A 22,193-nucleotide genomic window follows, 5' to 3' on the forward strand; every position below is an offset into this window, starting at 1 on the left:
TCAGGCTCCCGCCCAGTTCCCGCACTTCCGGTAGGAGCCGGAAGTGATTATTGTACTGAGTGGTGGCTTTCTAGGCGTGCGGGCCCTCGACTCGATAGCCGGAAGTCATCCAAGCTGAAGCTGTGGCCCACACAACCTATCTAGACAGTAGTCAGCTCCAGTTGGTAACAAGTATGGCTGATCGTGCGACGCTGGAGGATCTGGTGCGACTTCAGGGAGAGCGCGTGCGGGCCCTTAAGCAGCAGAAGGCCAGCGCTGAGCAGGTACGACCCAGGACGCAGGAGAGGGGACAAAGGAAGGCCTGGGAGAACAGAGCGGGGAGTGGTCTGCACAGAGGATGGGGATGTGGAAGAAAGGACTGGACTTGTAGGTAGGAGGACGGGCTGGGTGGGGAGGTAGCTGCGGTAGGACCCGAGAGAAGCAAAGCTAGGCTTGGGAGAGAGATATGCCCCACATCCTGCTGAGGGAGGGATACTGAATGAATGACGGAAGAGGGAGGGGGTGGCAGATGTGGTAGCCCAGCGCCTACTTTCCCTCCACAGATCGAGGAGGAGGTGGCAAAACTACTGAAACTGAAGGCACAACTGGGCCCTGATGAAGGGAAACAGAAGTTTGTGCTCAAAACCCCCAAGGTAAATATTCCTTTAGGGAGCCTCTGAGAGGGTCCCTAATTCCACTCACAAGGACGCATATATGCCTGCTTCTCTGAATCAGGTCATTGAGGAGGATCTGAAATCCTGCAGAGGAAACAACAGTTGGTTGTAGGCACCAGGCTGGATTGGACTCTGAGTCATTCTGGGATGGCAAAGTGATGGCAGAAGCTAGGCCAGCTGGGTGCTTAGGGGAGTCTACCTGCTACTGCTACTCCTTCTTTCATTCAGTAAATATTTACTGAGTGCTTACTGTGTGCCTAGCACTGTACAAAGCAGTGAGTGTACCATGGTGAACAATATAGCCTGCCCTCAGGGAGCTTACATTCTACTGAAGGAAACAGACTTAGGAGAAATAATCCCACACATGGATATGTAACTACAAATTGTGTTAAGTGATGTAAAGAAGTAAAAAGGATGCTCTGAGAAAAATAAGGGAGAACTGGGAAGTCTGAAGAAGTGATAGACTAGCTGACCTAATAGATGAGTGGAAGACAGCCGGGTGAAGAGTGTGAGGAAGATAAGTCCAGGTAGGGTATGGAAATCCTGAAGTGAGAAAGAACCTTGGTAGTTTCCAGGAACTATAAAAAGACCTTTATGACTAGAACCAAATAGAGAAGGAGAGTACAATGGAATGAAGTTGGAGATTCCTAGCTCAACCACCATGATTTCAGTTCAGATGCCCCTTTCTGTAAGTTCTATAAACTGAACTATTTACCTATCATCTGGGTTCCCTTGGCACTTCATAAGTATCTCTGTTATTGCATTTATTGCTGACTTTTCATTATTCACATGGTTTATTTAACCTGAGAGTCTGGGACTAAATAGGTATTCAATGAATGTATGTGAAATTTAATTCCAAAGTAGAGGGGAGATGATCTGTCTTCCTTATGTTGAGATGTCGCCGTTTAAGAGTAATTCTTTGGGCTCCTAAAATCATTGAGCTATTCCTTTCTACATATAACTCATTTCAAAGGTTAAAGAGGGGCTTCCCTGGTGGCTCAGTGGTTGAGAGTCCGCCTGCCAATGCAGGGGACATGGGTTCATGCCCTGGTCCGGGAAGATCCCACATGCCGCGGAGTGGCTGGGCCCGTGAGCCATGGCCGCTGAGCCTGCGTGTCCGGAGCCTGTGCTCCACAACGGGAGAGGCCACAACAGTGAGAGGCCCGCGTACTGCAAAAAAAAAAAAAAAAAGTTAAAGAGATGGTGTAAAACCCCAAGGCAGTGACCATCAATAGTTATTCAAACTATTGGGTGAAAAGATTAATGGGGATTTATGATAGATCAGGCTGACCTCAGCTAAACCCAATGATCAATCTTAGCTTCACTAAAAGTAGGACAACCAGACATTATATTCCTCTTGATGTGATGCAATAAGAAGTACACAGCACCACCTATGAAGTATTCTTGCCAAGAAGAATTGCACCTGAATCTAATCAGTCTTCAGACTTAACTACCAGTTTACCTAACTACCAGTTTACTGGAAATATGGGAAATGGAGGAACATGTTAAATGACCACATTGAATATACAGTTAACCAAATCTAGAATGAGAAAAATTCTTTCAGAAAAATGACTCAGTTTCCTCAACAAATAAAGGACATTTTTTTTTTAAAAAAAAAAGGAAAGGAAACTGTTGCAGATTAAATAGACATGAGACATATCAACCAAGTACTTGGGCACTAGGTAAAGGGCTGCTGTTAAGTTGTATTGGTTGTAAGGAAGGTATTGTAGTGTTTTGTTTTTTAATCCTTGTATGTTAGACAATTATACTGAAATATTTATGGATGAAAGTATATGATATCTGGGATTACCTTAAAATACTGCAGGAAAAAAAAATATTGGGGCTTAGATAAAATAAGAATAGCAGATGTTGATAGTTGTTGAAGGTAGGTAATAAACACAGGGTGGGGTGGTCCAGTGTTCTATTCTCTATAATGTGTGTTGGAAAATTTCCATAATTTAATGTTAAAAGAAAATGAGATACAGCAGAAACTAACACAACACTGTAAAGCAATTATACTCCAATAAAGATGTTTTTAAAAAAACAAGAAAATGAGAATATACTGGAGAGTTAATATCCACTTAGTTTGTTGAAATACATTTCTTGATATGTGATTCATAATTAACAGAAAACTCAGTATTATGGGGAAAGGACTTTTTCAAGGGACCTTCCTGGTCAAAATTATTTTCATAGTGTTATTTGCCTTTCACTTCGTTTGCGATGAAGGTGCAAAAGCACTGGTGTGTAGAACTGCTCGTGTCTTAGCACAAATTAAGATGTTGGCACTGAGCTGTACTAATAACCATTATGTTCTTTACTTTCGTGAACTCACAGTAAAAAAAAAAGATTCAGTTTCACTTAAGAATGTCCTTGATAAAACAGTAAAAATTATTAATTTTATTGAATATCGACCCTTGAGTACACTGTTTTTTAATACTCTGTATGATGAAATGGAAAGCACAGATAAAGCACTTCTGCTGCATTCCAAAGTAGGAAAAATGCTGTGCCATGTGTGAACTGTAGGCTGAACTAGCTACTTTTTTCATGGAAAACCTTTTTTATTTGAAAGAAAAACTGAAAGATAAACTATTGTGTTAAAGATTTGGATATTTGGCAGACATTTTCACAAAACTGAACAAAGTGAGCCTTGTCACCTCAAGGAAAACATTCAACAGTATTTGTTGCCAGCGATAAAATTCAAGTGTTCAAGTCAATGTTAGAACTTGTATTTTCCACCATGAGCTTGACAGGTTCTCAATACTTGAAGACTTTCCTGATGAGATCTATGGTGACATGAACAAATACGGTTTTTTGATATTGTATACTGAGGCATATCAACATTTGGAAGATCTGTGTAACTGTTATCAAAGAACAAATATTTTCTAAATGACCAATGCATGATGTTATAAAATTGTGCCTGCGTAGAATATCCAAAGTACAAGATAGAGTAACAGATATTTTTTAAATTGTACTAAAATATACATAACATAAAATTTGCCATTTCAACCATTTTTAGGTGTACAGTTCAGTGGCATTAAGTACATTCATATTGCTGTGCAACCATAACCACTATTCATCCCCCATAACTTTTTCATCATACCAAACTGAAATTCTTTACCCATTAAACAGCAACACCCCATTCTACCCTCCCTTCAGCCCCTGGTAACCATCGTTCTACTTTCTGTCTCTGTGAATTCTGGGTACCTTATAATAGATTTTAATGTAACAATGTGAAAAGTTCATTGATGTACTTTCAGATTCCACATTGCAAACCAATCCTTAAGAAGCTCTCCCTCTGGATTTTGGTGTAGTTTAAGAAGAATATCTACAATTAGCTGAAAAGTTTATTTAAAATATTCCTCCTGGGCTTCCCTGGTGGCGCAGTGGTTGGGAGTCCGCCTGCCGATGCAGGGGACACGGGTTCGTGCCCCGGTCCGGGAAGATCCCACATGCCGCGGAGCGGCTGGGCCCGTGAGCCATGGCCGCTGAGCCTGCGCGTCCGGAGCCTGTGCTCCGCCACGGGAGAGGCCGCAACAGTGAGAGGCCCACGTACCACAAAAAAAAAAAAAAAAAAAAAAATATTCCTCCTTTTACAATTACACATCTCTGTAAGGCTAGATTTTCTTTATATATTCAACCAGAACAACATATCACAAAAAGCATATATGAAAATTCAGCTGTCTTCTATTAACCCAGGCATTAAAGATTTGCAAAAATGTAAATCAGTGCCACTCTTCTCACCAGATGTTTTTGTTTTGGAAAGTAGTTACATTTTTCCTAAAATGTTATTTATGTTAACATGTAATGGATTTTCTTTTTGTTAAGTGAATTAATATTTTTAAATGTTTGCAGTTTTAATTTATAATACGATAAATATTGATAGGTATAATCCACTTTGGGGTCCTTAGTAAATAGTAAGAGTGTAAAGGGGTCCTGAGACCAAAGAGGTCGTACTTGTGAGTAGCATATAAAAGCCCATACTAGAAGCTCTGACCTGGAAGAACAGAGTTCTAGTACCGACTGCCAGGAACCAGCTGAATGGCCTTAAGTAATGACTTAACTTCTCAACACATTCAAATTCCTTAACTTAGCCCTTGTCATAGGGCTATCAGAAAAAAATTAAAGAAAAAAATAGTGGAGACTTCCCTGGTGGCGCAGTGGTTAAGAATCCGCCTGCCAAAGCAGGGGACACGGGTTTGAGCCCTGGTCTAGGAAGATCCTACATGCTGCGGAGCAACTAAGCCTGCATGCCACAACTACTGAGTCTATGCTCTAGAGCCCGCGAGCCACAACTACTGAGCCCGCGTGCTACAACTACTGAAGCCCACGCACCTAGAGCCCGTGCTGTACAACAAGAGAAGCCACCACAATGAGAAGCCGGCGCACCGCAACGAAGAGTAGCCCCTGCTCGCCACAACTAGAGAAAGCCCGCGTGCAGCAAAGAAGACCCAATGCAGCCAAAAACAAATAAATTTTTTTTAAAAAAAAGAGGGCTTCCCTGGTGGCGCAGTGGTTGAGAGTCCGCCTGCCGATGCAGGGGACACGGGTTCGTGCCCCGGTCCGGGAAGATCCCACATGCTGCGGAGTGGCTGGGCCCGTGAGCCATGGCCGCTGAACCTGCACATCTGGAGCCTGTGCTCCGCAACGGGAGAGGCCACGACAGTGACAGGCCCGCGTACCGCAAAAAAAAAAAAAAAAAAAAGAAAGAAAAAATAGTATTTATTAGGATTTCCTTTTAAGGTATGTTGGGAGAGAACGTTACTTGTAAAATTTGGAATTCAATTCATTAAGCCAGTTTGAGTTGGTTATATGCCTGTCATCAGGTAGATGTTTTCTATTAGGCAGGGGAATGTTCTGTTTCCCAGAAAATGAGTTTAGGAAAATTTCTCAGAGAACAGAGTTCCAAGAATTCTAGAAGATAGAACCAAGCTAAAACGGGGTTGGAATTTAGAAGGGTGAGAGCAATGGGTGTGGTAATTAATAGGGAATTGTTTGTACTTGTTTTACAACTCAGTGACCTGTAGGAAAACCTAAGTTTGGGGCAGGGTTTTCATTCGCCATCATTGAAGTCATGCTTTTATATTTCTAGACCTTACTGTTCTTTGTTTTTAAACCCCATCCCTGGTTCTCTGGCTGATTTTGACTCCAAGGGCACAAGAGACTACAGTCCCCGGCAGATGGCAGTTCGGGAGAAGGTGTTTGATGTAATCATCAGCTGTTTCAAGCGCCACGGTGCAGAAGTAATTGATACACCTGTGTTTGAACTAAAGGTGAGGGGTGGATGAGGAGAAATTGCCTGGTGGAATAATGGGTATACAAACAACAAAGAGGATGGCAAGAGAGTGAGGCCCAAAGGTCTCTCTCTTGTTGCAGACAAAGATTGGCATTTTCTCCATGAGAAGGGGGACAGGACTGTCATAGAGAAAGAGGCCCTGCTTTTTATTTACCTTGGTTGTGGCCGGCAGCATCCAAAAGAGAGCCCTTCTCAGGGGTGGAAGTTGTTATGGCTCCTGGCTACATTGAATTCCATGGCACCTGTACTTGAGATGTTTCCTAGATATATGTAAATCGAACATATAAAGGATAAATATGCAACCAGTCTCCTATTGATGGACCCTGAGGTTGTTTCTAGTTCTTTGCTATTAAAAAACAGTTCTTTGCATCCCTCCCTGCTTAAAACTCAGTAACTCCCAATGCATTTATAATAAAATCCAAACTCTTTACTCAGGCTTACAAGGCCCTACATGATGTGGCAACTGCCTACATTTCCCACCTCATCTCATGCGCTTCTTCCCCTTGCCCGCTGTGCTACCATGGTCTTTTTCTATTCCTGGAACATACTAAATATGTTTCTATCTTCGAGCCTTTGTTCTTGCTCTTCCCTCTTGCTGAACTTCCTTTTTCTCTAGCTCTCTGCATGACTTTAATTCCAGAGTAAATTAGACATAACAGATTTTGATTTCAGATTTCAACTAAAATGCCATTCCTCAAATACTCCTCTCCAACTGCCTTGTCTAAAGCAGCCCTTGTCTATCACATTGACCTATTTTATTTCCGTTAAAGAAGCTATCACTATCAAAAGTTATGTTAATTTGTTCCCTTGCATTAATGTACTGCCTGTCTCTTTTCATTACTATAGAAGATCCATGAGGGCATGGACTGCCTTTGTTCACTGATGTATACACAGGGCTTAGAAATGTCTGGTACTAGTGGGCATTTATCTGCAGGGTAAATTCACAGAAGTAGAATTTCTGGGTCAAATGGTTGTACTCATTCCTATTTCTACCAACTATATTAGTTTGCTAGTGTTCCCATATCAAAATACCATAGACTGGGTGTCTTAAAGAACAGAAATTTATTGTCTGGAGGCTAGAAGTCCAAGATACGCTGTCAGCAGGGTTGGTTTCTTCTGAGGGTCATGAGGGAAGGATCTGCTTATGGCCTCTCTCACTGGCTTTTAGATGGTGTCTTTTCCCTATGTCTTCACATCATCTTCCCTCCTCTGTGTCCAAATTTCCTCTTTTTATAAGGACATGAGTTATATTGGATTAAGACTCATCCTAATGACCTCGTTTTACCTTAATTACTTCTTTAAAGACCCTGTCTCCGAATAGAGTCACAATCTGAGGTTACGGGGGCCAGGTGGGTGCAGGGAATAGGGCTTCAATATATGAATTTCGAGGGGACACAATTCAGGCCATAATACCAACCACTGTATTCTCTGGCCATAACACCAACCATTGTATGAGTATTTCTATTTTCTACACACTGGGAATTTTCAGGTTTTTTGAATTTTGCCAGTCTGGTAGTGAAATATGTTATCTTGTTGAAGACATCACAGGGCAAGGACTCTCAGTTTTGGCTTTTGACAGTGTTCAAATCTCAGGCCGTCATAAAAACATTTACCTTTGTTGATCTAATGACCCACTCCTAGGCATTTATACTCCAAAAAAATATTCAAAACAAAAAACTGTGTACCCAAATATATTTATTGAAATGCTATGGAATTTTTTTTCAATAGGAATAACCTAAACATCTATCAGTGTAACACTAGGAAGGAAGGAAATAGCTTCTTCTCACTAGAATATTATGCAGCTTTTTTTTTTTTTTGGCCATGCCACACAGCTTGCAGGATCATAGTTCCCCAACCGGGGATTGAACCCAGGCCCTCGGCAGTGAGTGCACAGTCCTAACCACTAGACCGCCAGGGAACTCCCAATGCAGCTTTTAAAAATAATACTTCAGCTCTGTCACAAAATGGAAATGTGATAAGCAGAAAACCAAATTGGTATCTCCTTGATTATAACTACATCAAATAAGGAAACATTGGGAGAGAGAACAGAGGAAATGTAGATAAGTTGAAATCAGTCATAGTTAGAATGGTGGGTTTTTGTTTTTAAAAATTCCTTTCAATTGTTATATTTATCATTATGGTCACATTTCTTTATGTTTTCTCCAGGAAACACTGACTGGAAAGTATGGGGAAGACTCTAAGCTTATCTATGACCTGAAGGACCAAGGTGGGGAGCTGCTGTCTCTTCGCTATGACCTCACTGTATCTTTTTAAACTTTGGATGTATTGGCCCTTACTGGGCTGGGGCTTTTTCTAGCCTCAGGTTTGGGGGCAGCTAGACATAGGTGGGATCAAATATAATGCATCTTGCAGTCAGGGAAGTTATTTCTCTAAACCAGGAGCTGGGCTTTGGCTAAACAGAGCATAGCTAGCCTTTGAAGGCTTCTGAATCCTGAGTGAGACCTCAGCTTTATGTCAGGGTCCAGTTCTGACTCTGCCAACAATCCCCTGGATTCAGAATATGTCTCCCTTGCCCTGGCTGGTGGACAGAGTTCTCCCTAATTGACCAACAGCACGTTTCCTTTATCTCCAAGCTATGTCAGAGAATTATCTGCTTAGAGATCCCTACTTGGGGCCCTTTTTCTGCTCCCTGGCCAATCTGCCCACCCCCATGCTGTGCTCAGCATGGCCCAAAAACAAAAGAGCCTTAATATTTTATGAGACTTCAGCTGCCCTGTATGGTAACAAAGTTGATTCTTGCTGATGTTCAGAAATGCTGTTAATCTTACAGATGGTGGTTTTACCCACACAGGGTGCGGTTAGACCCCAGCTTCTGTTGGTGATGATAATCAACTTCCAGACTCTGAAAGGTGGGGCTTTCCCCTTAACTCTTTGTCATCAGGTTCCTTTTGCTCGGTATTTGGCAATGAATAAACTGACCAACATTAAACGCTACCACATAGCAAAAGTGTATCGGCGGGATAACCCAGCCATGACCCGAGGCCGATATCGGGAATTCTACCAGTGTGTGAGTATGGGGGCAGGATGGGTAAGGAGGCCCTCCCTTGAGCCAGTAGAATCTATTGAGTACTTACGGTGTCCTGAAAAATCTAGATGCCCCAGATAATGCTAACCCTAAGATTTCTTTAGTATTTTCATATACAGGACAGGGATTATGCTCCTCATTTTATCTGAGGAAACTTGAGGCTCAGCAAGATGAAGAGATCATAGGGATAAGAAAGGCAAAGTTAGGACTAGAACTCTTGGTCCAGGGCTTTTTATATTAAACCACAGTGATAGGATCAGAGCAAAGGATGAGGAAACTGGATTTGAGGTACTGTCGCACAGACTGGTGGCACAGCTTCTGAATGAATAAAGGACTAAGGCCGTATAATTGCTCCCACAACAGTGGAAGGAAATAAGGAAAAATAGATGAGTGAGATAATGAAGGAATAGCCCTGTGGATGGGAAGAAAACCAGGACTGGTAAGAGACCCAGGAATACTGGGGTTTTGCTCTGGGCTGACAGTCAGACGGAGAATGAAGAATGTGGTCTGCGCATGAGTGCAAAGAGGCCTCCTTCATAGAAAGCAGAGCTCCCAGGAGTCCTCCCTCAAGGTTAAACCCCTGAGGACCTCTAGCTAGCCCTCTCCCTACAGGATTTTGACATTGCTGGGCAATTTGACCCCATGATTCCTGATGCAGAGTGCCTGAAGATAATGTGTGAGATCCTGAGTTCACTCCAGATAGGCGACTTCCTGGTCAAGGTCAGAGCTGAATGGGGCTGGGAGGGCAAAGCTGGGCCTGGCCTCTCACAGGAGAAGGTCCTTGTGCAGAGGAACCAGTAGCCTAAGTGTCCAAGGCTATCGAGGGTCATGTAGGGAGATCCTCTTCTCACTATGCCTTGGGTCGCTGCAGGTGAATGATCGGCGCATCCTAGATGGGACGTTTGCCGTCTGTGGTGTTCCTGACAGCAAGTTCCGCACCATCTGCTCCTCAGTGGACAAGCTGGACAAGGTAATGACCCAAACACCTGACTCTTCTTTTCCCAGATCCCACCCTGCCCTGAGAAATGGAAAAGATTAGGAGAGAGAGGGCCCTGCTTCTATGCCCACAGAGGAAGATTAGCCCCAGGATATAGGTTGACGGGCAGCTTCTGCTTAAGACCACACCCTGAGAAGGGCTCACACTTGCTCTGCACTGGGGAAGCTGCCCAGGGTTCCCTGACTGGTATCTGTCTGCTCAGGTGTCCTGGGAGGAAGTAAAGAGTGAGATGGTGGGAGAGAAGGGCCTGGCACCTGAGGTGGCTGACCGCATTGGGGACTACGTCCAGCAGCATGGTGAGAAACAAACCCTGCCTCCCCGGCAGCCATCCCACTGCCCTCAAGCGAAAGCCAAACTCCTCCGTGTGTGTGCGCGTGCGCACGCGCACTGGAGACAGAGGGAAAGGGAATGCATGTGTGTGTATGCACACATGCATACATGTGTAATCCAGAGGAAAAGGTAAAGCCCTTATCTTTTTCTTCTTGTCAGTCTGGCTCACAAATCTGTCTCCCCAGGTGGGGTATCCCTGGTGGAACAGCTGCTCCAGGATCCTAAATTGTCCCAAAACAAGCAGGCCTTGGAGGGCCTGGGAGACCTGAAGCTGCTCTTTGAGTATCTGACCTTGTTTGGCATTGCTGACAAGGTGAGTCAGGTTGGGATGGGAGCCTTATTAGCTGAGCTCCGGGGCTGGAGGCCTTTGATCCTCATCTGCTGCTGACCATGTTCTTATCCCTCCAGATCTCCTTCGACCTGAGCCTAGCTCGAGGGCTGGACTACTACACCGGGGTGATCTTTGAGGCGGTGCTGCTACAGCCCCCAGCCCAGGCAGGGGAAGAGCCCCTGGGTGTGGGCAGTGTGGCAGCTGGAGGGCGCTATGATGGGCTGGTGGGCATGTTTGATCCCAAAGGGCGCAAGGTGCCATGCGTGGGGCTCAGCATTGGGGTAGAGCGGATCTTCTCCATTGTGGAGCAGAGGCTGGAGGTATGTCTTGGGGCTGGGTGGAAGACATTCTGGGCAGATGGTGGCACCTGAGCTATCTTCTTTGATCTCTAAGGGGGCAATTAGTACTGCATTGGGCAAGTTGCATCTTTGCAAAGAAATGGAGAGAAGACTGTTGCTGTCCTTCAGACTCCCACCCCATTATAGGCCAGCTTGATGGATCTTTGATCATTCTTTCTTCACAAAATCCTTTGCTCCCTACTTCCTTCAGAGCTGTCAGGAATCTAGGCCAGTATATCCAAAGACCTAGATCTTCCTCATAATACAGAACACTTAATACTTTACTACTCTGTGCTAGGCACTGTGCTTAGTGCTTTTCACGCATTGTCTAATAAAACTCTTAAACAGCCCTCTGAGGGTAGCTACTTTCATTATTTACATTTCTCAGGCAAGGGAACTGAAGATTATAGATAAAATAATTTGCCCGAGGTTTAAGTGGCAGAGTCAGAATTCGGATGCAGGCAGTCCAACTCCAAAGTCTTGCTCCCAACCACTCTGCGATATTGTCTCTAAGTGGGAAGCGTGTATCTGAGGCTGTGGGATCCCTCAGACGGTTATCCTGACTCTCTAGCACCTAGAGTAATATGAAGGAAGCCCTTCTTGGCCTCAAGCCCACCTTTGTTGCTACTGCTCTTAAGTGGCTGGTTGCCTTTCATCCCTCGGGTAATGCTCTGGCAGTAACCTTCCCACTGCTCCCACCCTTTTCTCTAGAGTGGAACCCACTGGTGTTTTCCAATTGAGGTCACAGTTCCAGTAGGCATCTTATGTTTTAAGAACAATGGGAATAGTTTTCCAGAAAAAGAGACAGCAGCAGCATTCTTTCTCCCCTCCATCCACACCCCCACCCAAGTCGTGCCCTATGGCTGACGCATAAGAGACACAGTCTCCTTGTGGGAACTAGGACTGCCAGGGGTGATTGGATTGCCTGGGTGAGCTCAGAATATCACTTATGATGCATAAGGTTCTAGATGGAGATAAGCTTGAAGTTACTGTACATAAGCTACCTTTGCCCTCCATTATTAATTCTGGCAAGTCATATGTACAAGCCAGTCAGTTCATTTCTTATTCTTCTAAGAGCTACTTTTTGCCCAATTGCTAGATGAGAAGACTAGCCTGCCCTGGTGGAGTTGGGCCTGGTCTCAGACTCCTGACAAGAGCCTGCTCTGTTTGCTCTTTGAAGGTGTTGTAAAGGGTAGCCCAGTTCTTTCTTAACTGCTTCTTCCCTAGGCCGTGAAGGAGAAGGTACGGACCACAGAAACACAGGTGCTTGTGGCATCTGCACAGAAGAAGCTGCTGGAGGAGAGACTGAAGCTCATCTCAGAGTTATGGGATGCTGGGATCAAGGTAGAGGAGGCAAGCCCCAGGGTGGCAGCAAATTTGGGAGTGCTGGACACAAACGAAATAAAAGCTTATCCATAGTGGCCCTGCCATTACTGTGGCTTCTTGGGGTGAAGGTCAGAGAAAGGTGCCAACTTGGGCCCCAAGGAGATTGTCCCAGAGGACTGCAGAAGACAGCCTTCATCTCCTTCCCTGGTCCCCTGCAGGCAGAGCTGCTCTACAAGAAGAACCCCAAGTTACTGAACCAGCTGCAGTACTGTGAGGAGGCAGGCATCCCACTGGTGGCCATCATTGGTGAGCAAGAGCTCAAGGACGGGGTCATCAAGCTCCGCTCGGTGGCCAGCAGGGAAGAGGTAAGTAGGTGGACAGGAAGGCTGAGGGATGGGGAATGTATGCCATTTCGGCAGACCAAGGCCGAAAGTTACTGTACATAAGCTAGACCAAGGCCAAGGCGCATTCAAGACCTAAGCAAAAGCCTGGCATTCATATTAACGCCCAGTCCTAAAGGACTTAAGGGGGTAATATGTTACTATGGTCATGGTAGGGTAAAATCTCCATCCCCACACATACCCTGTGTCTCTCCACCTCCCCCAAGAAGCGCTGTCTCCCCTGAGGTGTTTGATTGGGTTCCTGCGCCCAGCTGAGCCAGGCCTGATGACTAGAGGAAGGCATGGGTGCTCAGAGAGCAGTGGAACACAAGATGCTCATACCACCTTGTTCCTCCATCCTGGCCAGGTGGACGTCCGAAGAGAAGACCTCGTGGAGGAAATCAGAAGGAAAACAAGCCAGCCCCTTTGCATCTGCTGAGTTGAACTATCAGAGGAAAGTGGGACTGGCACTATTTAAGGCTAAGACAAAACTCTGCATATGTACTTCAGCAGCTTTGCACGTTTCCTTCCCAACAGGAAGACCTGAAGAGTGGTCATAACAGAGACTTTTTTATTTTTATTTTATTTTTTTTTTGCGGCACGCGGGCCTCTCACTATTGTGGCCTCTCCCGTTGCGGTGGAGCACAGGCTCCGGACGCGCAGGCTCAACGGCCATGGCTCACGGGCCCAGCCCCTCCGCGGCATGTGGGATCTTCCCGGACCAGGGCACAAACCCGTGTCCCCTGCATCGGCAGGCGGACTCTCAACCACTGCGCCACCAGGGAAGCCCACTTTTTTATTTTTATTATGATTATTTTATTGGTAATCACTGGCAAAAATGGCCACCCAAAAATGGGTGGGCCACGGGGAACGGGCCCAAGATGGTTTCCTCGGCAGGGCCCTACAACCAGGTGGAGGGAACGCTTCCCACAACCAGCCGCCGCGGAAGGTCCAATAAAATGCCTCAACCACTGGAGCCTGCCTGTGTCACTACTGCCTAGCCCTGCCTTCCCTGTTAGAGCCTGGGCCTCCCACTGCGACCACTTCCGCGGTGGAAAATGGGGAGAGACACTTACAGTAGCTCCCACGGGCTATTCCGCACGGGAAGGGCGCCCCTGACGTTCTCGCCTCCAGCCTCCATCCTGCAGGTTTGCGAGCCGTGTTTTAGGAGGTGGGGCTGCCCGCAGACCCACCCACTCGGGTCTCTAGCTTTCACCTGAGGGTCTGAGGTTCCCGCGGCGCACGTGCGGCGGATACCCCACCCCCTTGGTGGGCGGGGTCGTGCTCAGAGCCAATGAGAGCTTTGGGGGTGGAGGAGTAGGGAAGCTTCCAGAGGGGCAGATTGGGAGGAGGTTATAAAGGGGGTACGAGCGAGCTAGTGGGAGAGCAATGCAGTCCAAGCGGGAGTGTGAGGTATGTGTTTGCCTATCAGGGGGTCGGTGAGCCCTGGACATTAACAGGCGAGGTGGGGGTGGACGCGGCGATAAGGCATTCCAACCTGCCCTTTTCCCCCTCAGCTGTGGTGTGAGAGGGTGAATCCAGAGAACAAGGCGGCGCTGGAGGCGTGGGTCAGGGAGACGGGCATCCGCCTGGTGCAGGTGAACGGGCAGAGGAAGTATGGCGGGCCACCCCCAGGTACGGTAGTCCCAGCCCTACGCCTACGGGAGGGCTAAGGCAGCCTCGACGGCCACGAGCCGCCGCGTTCGGGGGAGGGAGGGGCCTACGCCGAGGCTCCACGGTCAGAAACTTAAAACTACCCCGTTACCCGCCCCCCCAGCTGATGAAACTCATTGTCTGTGGCTTCCCGCCCACCCGCCCCCTCGAGGAAGGGAGCGAGTCTTTAGGTGCCAGCCCCGTTGGTAGCTCAGTCACCCAGTTACGCCAACGACCCGGGGCGTACGGGTGTTGTAACCATTTCACAGACGTTTGCACACATACTCCCTCCTGCGCTCGGTTCCTGGACCTCGACGCCGGAACCGTCCGGGTGGTTGACGGTGCCCCTCCCCACCCCCTTCCCCCAGGATGGGTGGGCAGCCCGCCGCCGGCCGGGTCAGAAGTGTTTATCGGGCGGCTGCCCCAGGATGTGTACGAGCACCAGCTGATCCCACTGTTCCAGCGCGTGGGCCGCCTCTACGAGTTCCGCCTGATGATGACCTTCAGCGGCCTGAACCGCGGCTTCGCTTACGCCCGCTACAGCTCGCGACGCGGCGCCCAGGCCGCCATCGCCACGCTGCACAACCACCCGCTGCGGCCGTCCTGCCCGCTGCTCGTGTGCCGCAGCACCGAGAAGTGCGAGCTGAGTGTGGACGGCTTGCCGCCGGGCCTGAGCCGCCAAGCGCTGCTGCTCGCGCTGCAGCCGCTGGGGCCCGGCCTGCAGGAGGCGCTGCTGCTGCCCAGCCCCGGGCCGGCGCCCGCGCAGATCGCACTGCTCAAGTTCAGCTCGCACCGCGCTGCGGCCATGGCCAAAAAGGCCCTGGTGGAAGGTAGGGGTGGAGACTGCGGGGGGCCGCTGGTTGGGGCTAAACGCGTTCTACCCGGCACTTTATTTCAACACGTCAGCGTAGATCAGCATAGCGGGTTAAAGTCGCGAGACCTTAGGGTCAAACACACTTGAGTTTGAGACAGACTATCTGACCTCACGTTTTTAAATTTCCACCGGTGCTACCAGCTACCACTCACCTAAACTTCACACTTCACATGCACTATCTCCTGACTTAATCCTCCACATTGCAGTGAAACATAGAACATTGTCCCTCTTTAGATAGGAGACTGTTTTAAGAAAAATTTACTTGCCCAAGGCAATCCAACTGAGCCTACCTTTTATCCACTGTAGAACCTGCTTCCTGAAGCTGAGAATTAAGCAGCATTTAGCACATTCTGTAGTTTTTGGCAAGTATTCATGGTAAAGGTTAGCTATTCTGATGGTTATGAGGTAGACAAAGCCTGCAATCAGCCAGTACTCCAAGGAAACTTAGAAGGTAGCAGTTATTGCACTCCCTTTGTAAGTAAACACAAAGAAGCCTAGAGAAGTTACTTAACTTGCCTGGTGTCACACCAGGAAATGGGGAGGCTACAAATTAAACAGGCTTGTGTGACTCCAGAGGACTCCGGTGCTTGGGCCCAGGGCTTAGACCCCGCCCTGTCTCTGCCTTTTTCCTGCAGGGCAGTCACGCCTCTGTGGAGAACAGGTGGCCGTGGAGTGGCTTAAGCCAGACCTGAAGCAGCGACTCCGCCAGCAGCTCAAGTGTCCGTCTCTACAGTGCCTACAGCCAGAGGGCAGCCAAGTAGCCCTGGCCAGGGACAAGGGGCTGGAGTCCCAGGGGGCTCGGGCTGCCCTGCAGCTGCTATGCCAACGGATGAAGTTGGGCAGCCCACTGTTCCTCACCAAGTGTTTGGGCACAAGTTCTGGCTGGCACCGATTCTGGTACCAGGTGGTGATCCCTGGGCATCCAGTGCCCTTCAGTGGCCTCATTTGGGTTGTGCTGGCCCCCAGTGGGCAGGATGGGCATGAGGTGGCCAAGGATGCTGTGTCTGCAAGGCTGCTGGAGGCACTGAGTCTGGGGCCAGCCTCCAGCGGTCTGCTGCGGCTGAGGCAGGAGGTACCATGGTTCAGCAGTGACCTAATCCTCTCCCCAGGCAGCCTGAATGAGTAGGCAGAGCCTGTGTCAGTCCCTGGCCCAGCAGGCCTGGGCAGCTGCTATCTGATCCCAAGAAGGGGAGGAGCATGGGCCCTGCCCTAGGCCTGACACAGCCTCCCAGCTGAGGCAGGGCCCACAGCACCTCGGGGCAGCTCAAGTTTGGCTAAGTTGTGGTGAGGGAGCTTCCCTTCTCCCTCCCAGCCTGGGGTTTAACCTGACCCCAGGGTTGTTCTCTGACACACAGTCGCACACACACCCCTCTCTCCTCCCACAGCTTAGCATGAATCTTTGCTTCTTATTTTCTTGATTTGTCTTTGTTGATGTTTTTATTTGGGGGCTGGCTGAGCCAAAGGGTCAGAAATCTGCCTTTGCCCCAACCACTTGGCATTCTGGTTTTGGTGTATGCGTAGTTTTGAGTTTTTCTATGCTGGTTGTATTTATATTAAACCCCTGGTTGGTTTACACCTGTGTCTGTGCTGTCTTGCGCCAGCTGTGGGCTTGTCTTACAGCGGTGGAGTGAGCAGCTGCTACAGGGCAAGTACTTCCCCACATCAGTGTGCCGATCCTGAGCATCTTCTTGTGCACAACAGGATATTTTAAATTCCCAGCCTCTCTAGGGATCCAGCCCAGAAAGCAAGACTCTTGTCCGCTGAGAACCCATCCTGAGATTCAGCTCATTCCCTCAGTCACTGTCATCCTCAGTCTCCTCCTCCTCCTGAGCTGTGGCGTTCTCTCCCTCCTCCCTCAGTCCTGCAAAGAAGTCATCCGTGCTCCAGGCCTTGCTGCTCAGCGCCCGTAGTGGCCCTCCCTTTTTCTTGCGCCGGCGGTAGTCATCCACCACCAAAGCCCGCAGCTGGGCCATGTCCCAAAACTTGAGGCGCTGGTCATGGCCACTGCTGGCCAGGAAGCGGCCACAGTGGGAGAGGGCTAGCTTCTCCACAGGTTCCCCGGCGTGTTGGCCCACACTGCCCACCACTCGGTTTGGCAGGATGTTGACAGCCCTGGAGAGAAAGAAAAGTGTTGGTATGGGCCAGTTAGGTCTGCCCTTCCTATGACTGGAGGGCCATCCGGCTTCTCTCACCTGATGACTCCATCAGTGGAGCCGGTACACAGCAGACTCTCAGTGACTGGAACCATGCAGTCAATGGACTCAGCTCTCAGGGCAAAGCGGTCACTTGTGGCCCCAAAGCCATCCCAGTTGAAGAGGTAGATGGTACCTTCACTGGAGCCACAGGCCACCTTCTTCCCACACTGCAGGGAAACAGGGCAAACCATGTTTGTGGAGCCACATCAAACCAAGTCCCTATCGCACACCCCCATCCCGCCCCACCCAGCTGTACTTTCATAAGTGTGACAGAGGTCAGGTCTCCAGACTGAGGCTCGGAGAGCAACTCGAACCGGCGTCGTCTGATGTTGAAGACACCAAGGCAGCCATCTCCGCTGTAGAGAGAGCAAAGCAGCAGGCTTGGCTGGAGGTACCCACCAAGGGAAACATTTAACACAGGGAAGGGAGGGGATGCAGCTTTGAGGCTGTACCTGGCTGTCAGCAGCAGCTTCTTGGCTGGGTCCAGAGCCATGTCAGCAATGTACTCCTCATGCTGCCGCATATCCATTAAGGGGCCCTCCTTCCGCTGGTCCCAGAGGCGGATGCCACCTGTGTCATCCCCAGTTGCCAGAACATTCTCATCCACCAGCAGCAGGCTGTTGATGGGGGCACTAGAGACACAGATACAGAACTTCGAGCACCTTTGTCCCAGTAGGGATGTACCAATCAATCCTTACCCTTTGGCTCAACACACAGTTGGCTTCCCCTTACCTGTGAGCCTTGGAAATGCGTCTTTGCAGTCGTCCCAGCTCCACATCTAGAAAATGGATGGCTTTGTCCTTGGACACAGTAACAAGTTCTGTGGGGAGGGAGGGGGAAATGCCCAGGTCATGGTGCTGTTCATTGCTCCCTTCCCACCACGACACTGCTGGCTGCCTTTCCTAATACTCACTCTGCCCATCTTCAGAGAAGACAACGGCTCGGCAGGACTTGAGGTGGTGACCTGAGGACCAGTGCTCCTTGGTTTCTCCCTCTTGGCAGGAGTAGGAAAAGCTGGGGAGAATGGAAGAAGAGTGAATGACTCCAGACCTCACCTGGGAGTATAGAGACCAACTAGCCAAACTTCCACCTACCTAGGAGTTCCTGCTTGTACACCTCCAAGCCCAAGGAGCTTACCATCCCATTTTCTTTTTTTTTAAATGAATAGGTATTTATATTACTATTTTCTTTAATATTTATTTATTTATTTTGTCTGTGCTGGGTCTTAGTTGCGGCACGCAGGATCTTCGTTGCGGCATGCATGCGGAATCTGGTTCCCCGACTAGGGACTGAACCTGGCCCCCTGCATTGGGAGCGTGGAGTCTTACCCACTGGACCACGAGGGAAGTCCTCCATTTTCCCATCTTCAGTGAGCTTCAAATGTGAGGTCTTTTTTTCATTCAATGTACATTTTTGTGACCTCACCCCACCCCTCTTCATCATCTTTGAAAGCCATAACCTGGGGAAAGATTAGGTCTGAATCACTCTGGAGGTCCAAAAATAGTTGATGACAGAACAGCCCAGAAGCTGGAAATGTAAAGATGAGTAAGACAGGGATATTACACTCCAGGTCTACAGGAGCTAAAGAAAGCCACAATTAATTACGGCACATTGGGCTTCCCTGGTGGCGCAGTGGTTAAGGATCTGCCTGCCAATGCAGGGGACACGGGTTCGAGCCCTGGTCTGGGAAGATCCCACATGCTGCAGAACAACTAAGCCCGTGCACCACAGCTACTAAGCCTGCGAGCCACAACTACTGAAGCCCACGCGCCTAGAGCCCATGCTCCCAACAAGAAAAGCCACCGCAATGAGAAGCCTGCACACCATAACGAAGAGTAGCCCCTGCTCGCCGCAACCAGAGAAAAGCCCGTGTGCAGCAACGATGACCCAACGCAGCCAAAAAAAAAAAAAATTACGGCACATTGTGAACACGTGTGGCGGAAGGATGACAAGGGAGGTAGAGCAGAGAGGCACCAGCCTGTAAGCTCAGCTTTGAGGCAAGTACCTGTCAGAGATTATCCCTAGTGTCTGCCTCAGCAGATCTTCAAAAAGGGCTGAATGAATAAGTGCTTACTTGCTAGTTGAGTTCCAGGCAGGCAGAACTGGGTCTACTTATTGTTTGTTCTGTCCCAGTGCCTAGCATGAAAAAGCTGCTTAATAAACACAGATTGAATGAATACTTTGCAAGGGAAGAGAGCCCTGGAAAGCTAACTAAGGTGATGACATGTGAGTTGGATCATGAAGAATAAGTAGTTCACCTGGCAGAGAACAAAGGGCAGATACTGGAGGCAGATGCTGATGTCTCTCCCACGAGGAATGAGGAGAGTTCAAGTGGGAAGAGAGAGGTATAGCTGAATCTAGTAAGATGGGCTGGACTAGGCTTGAGACAACCATGTAGGCCAGGCAGAAGTCTGAATTGAATCCTTTGGGAAAAAGGAACCTCTCTGGAATGGTCATGGGAGAAGTTTGAGGCCTCCAGAAGGCAGTGGCTGAAGGTAGAGAAGAGGAGACAAACAGAAGCCAGGGGTGTGTGTGAAGAAAAGTCCAGGGTGACTCCCAAGTGTCTGGCACTGTAAACATGGATAAAAGTAGTAAACCTCTCTGCAAGGTATGTATTATGGTTCCCATTTTCTTTTATCCTTCCTTCCCGCCTTGCCTTCCCTGCCTGTCTACCTGCCTTTCTCTCTCTCTCTCCCTCCCTCCCTCTCTTTTTTTTTAAATATAAATTTATTTATTTTATTTATCTTTGGCTGCGTTGGGTCTTTGTTGCTGTGCGCGGCTTTCTCTAGCTGCGGCAAGCAGGGGCTATTCTTCGGTGCGGTGCGCGGGCTTCTCATTGCAGTGGCTTCTATTGTTGGGGAGCACGGGCTCTAGGCATGTGGGCTTCAGTAGTTGTGGCTCGCGGGCTCTAGAGCGCAGGCTCAGTAGTTGTGGTGCATGGGCTTAGTTGCTCCATGGCATGTGGGATCTTCCTGGGCCAGGGCTCGAACCCATGTCCCCTGCATTGGTAGGCAGACTCTTAACCACTGTGCCACCAGGGAAGCCCCCCTCTCCCTCTCCCTCTCTTTCTCTTTTTCTCTCTCTCTCCCTTTCTCCCTCCCTCCCTCCCTTCCTTCTTTCCTCCCTCCTTCTTTCCCTCCATCCCTCCCTCCTTCCTCAGAGCCACAGGGCTTGCGGGATCTTAGTTCCTGGGGCCCTGACAGTGAAAGCGGGGCCCTGGCAGTGAAAGCGTGGAGTCCTAACCATGGGACCACCAGAGAATTCTCTACTGTTCCCATTTTCAAAGATGAAAATCAGAAATTAACTTGCCCAAGGCCATTGCAGCTAATGAGGGGTTTGGGGTTTAAATTCATTAAGTAAATCTGATAGCACAACTCTCCTGGTTAAGGCCTTCAATGGCTTTTCACTGCTTCTAGCCTACATCTTTTATTCAAAATCAAACGTGTATTGAGCACTAACCCTGGGCTAGAAGCAGGAGATAAAATGGAGAACTAAAGAGACTACAGATTACACTCCAGAACATTGTTTTTCAGACTCTAGTCATGACCCATTACTGAGCTGCAATCAGCATTTTCTGTGTGTGCCCGCAATAACAACAGAATAAAATAAACCAGAAAATATTAAGAGTGCATCACACATAATATAAAAGCTATTTTTACTGTGGGGCGAGGTCAAAAAAGTTTAAAAAACATTTTTTTAGTGGAGGAGACAGTGTTCAAATAATTATGCAAACGGATGTATGATTACACACCATTATGTAGTTTATGAGGAAAAGGTATCTGGTGCCAGGGCAGCATTTAACACGTAATCTAATTTAGTCTGAGGCATGTTTGAAGAGTGAAGAGATGCTGGGGACTCTGGGACAATAGGTGCAAGTGAGGGAAATTCCAGGAAGAAGGAATAACATGTGCAAAGGAGCTGAGGCTTCAAGGTACATTAAAAAGGTAACGATGAATAAGCACAGAAAACAGAAAATAAAGTGAGCAAGGGCCAGATGGTCAAAGCCCTGAAAGCCGGATTAAGGGATCTCAATTTAATTCTAAAAGCAAAGGTAAACTATTGAAGGGTTTTAATCAAGGAAGTGAGGTGGTTGGATCTGTGTTTTTGAAAGATCAATTAAAATGGGCAAGAAGCGAAAGCAGGGGGCCCAGTTGGTTCTGTTTCAGGATCAATACAGTATTTCGGTGGGAAATAACAGTGTCCTGAACGCCTGCCTGTCCGGGCTCCGTCACGACTTTCCAGCCACTTTGTCTCTCAGTTCTTTCAATAGATTTGTGTGGTAACTTGCTTAAAGGCGAATGTTATTAAACGAATTGGACAAGACTGAGCCTTGTAAACTTAGTCTCCCTGTAACCTTCTCTCCTCATCCCAGCTCCATCGCTGCAGAGCTTCCAGACCGAGCAGCCCCACACCCACCACGCCGCCATCTCTGCCCCGCACTTACACGAACACGTCCCCGTCCACGTCCCCAGCCGCCAGGAGATCGCGGGCCGGATGGAACGCCAGTCCACTGGCCGGAGCGTCCAGCACGATATCTTCCGGAGTGTCCCGGATCCGGGCTGGGGCTTCCGTGGAGTCGGGGTCCTCCTCGTCTCTCCCATCCTCTGCGGGCCTCTCCTCACATGTGCGGTCCATGAACCAGAGGATCCGAGCCGCGCAGTAATTGGTAGGTAAACCCAAGAACCAGTCACTCGGCGGGAGGAGTGGCCCAGGGCACCGCTTCCGGGGTAGGGGGCCAGGCAGGAAGTGGCGTCAAGGCGTTCTCCGTAACCCGGAA

At 48.5% G+C, this 22,193-nt stretch overlaps 3 protein-coding genes across 4 annotated transcripts; 2 read left to right on the plus strand and 1 right to left on the minus strand.

The window, feature by feature from the left end:
* Positions 1–132: 132 nt before the first annotated feature.
* Positions 133–13,664, plus strand: HARS1 (histidyl-tRNA synthetase 1). Of its 2 annotated transcripts, none has more exons than XM_082836967.1 (13): positions 133–263; positions 543–632; positions 5,804–5,923; positions 8,113–8,208; positions 8,849–8,974; positions 9,605–9,712; positions 9,864–9,962; positions 10,192–10,285; positions 10,505–10,632; positions 10,728–10,970; positions 12,216–12,332; positions 12,533–12,683; positions 13,062–13,664. In XM_082836967.1, exons 1-13 carry the CDS (start codon positions 174–176, stop codon positions 13,136–13,138), a joined length of 1,539 nt encoding a protein of 512 aa, XP_082693093.1. In that variant the 5' UTR covers positions 133–173; the 3' UTR covers positions 13,139–13,664. The 2 variants fall into 2 exon arrangements, with proteins under 2 accessions (XP_082693093.1, XP_082693092.1); XM_082836966.1 differs by having other exon boundaries at positions 12,533–12,679.
* Positions 13,665–14,060: 396 nt separating this feature from the next.
* On the plus strand, positions 14,061–16,349 carry DND1 (DND microRNA-mediated repression inhibitor 1). Its single transcript, XM_082837493.1, has 4 exons — positions 14,061–14,107; positions 14,212–14,329; positions 14,716–15,177; positions 15,857–16,349. Exons 1-4 carry the CDS (start codon positions 14,084–14,086, stop codon positions 16,345–16,347), a joined length of 1,095 nt encoding a protein of 364 aa, XP_082693619.1. The 5' UTR covers positions 14,061–14,083; the 3' UTR covers positions 16,348–16,349.
* Positions 16,350–17,014: 665 nt separating this feature from the next.
* Positions 17,015–22,144, minus strand: WDR55 (WD repeat domain 55; the record flags this gene model as incomplete). The annotated part of the gene is made up of 7 exons (XM_082837492.1): positions 21,861–22,144; positions 18,330–18,430; positions 18,149–18,236; positions 17,869–18,048; positions 17,673–17,772; positions 17,414–17,583; positions 17,015–17,333 (listed from the first exon to the last, which is right to left on the minus strand). The coding sequence occupies exons 1-7, from the start codon at positions 22,049–22,051 to the stop codon at positions 17,015–17,017; spliced, it is 1,149 nt and encodes a 382-aa protein (XP_082693618.1). The 5' UTR covers positions 22,052–22,144.
* Between the last annotated feature and the right edge of the window lie 49 nt (positions 22,145–22,193).

The sequence above is a fragment of the Leucopleurus acutus genome (genome assembly GCF_964270905.1).
Source record: "Leucopleurus acutus genome assembly, chromosome: 3".
Classification (NCBI taxonomy): domain Eukaryota; kingdom Metazoa; phylum Chordata; class Mammalia; order Artiodactyla; family Delphinidae; genus Leucopleurus; species Leucopleurus acutus.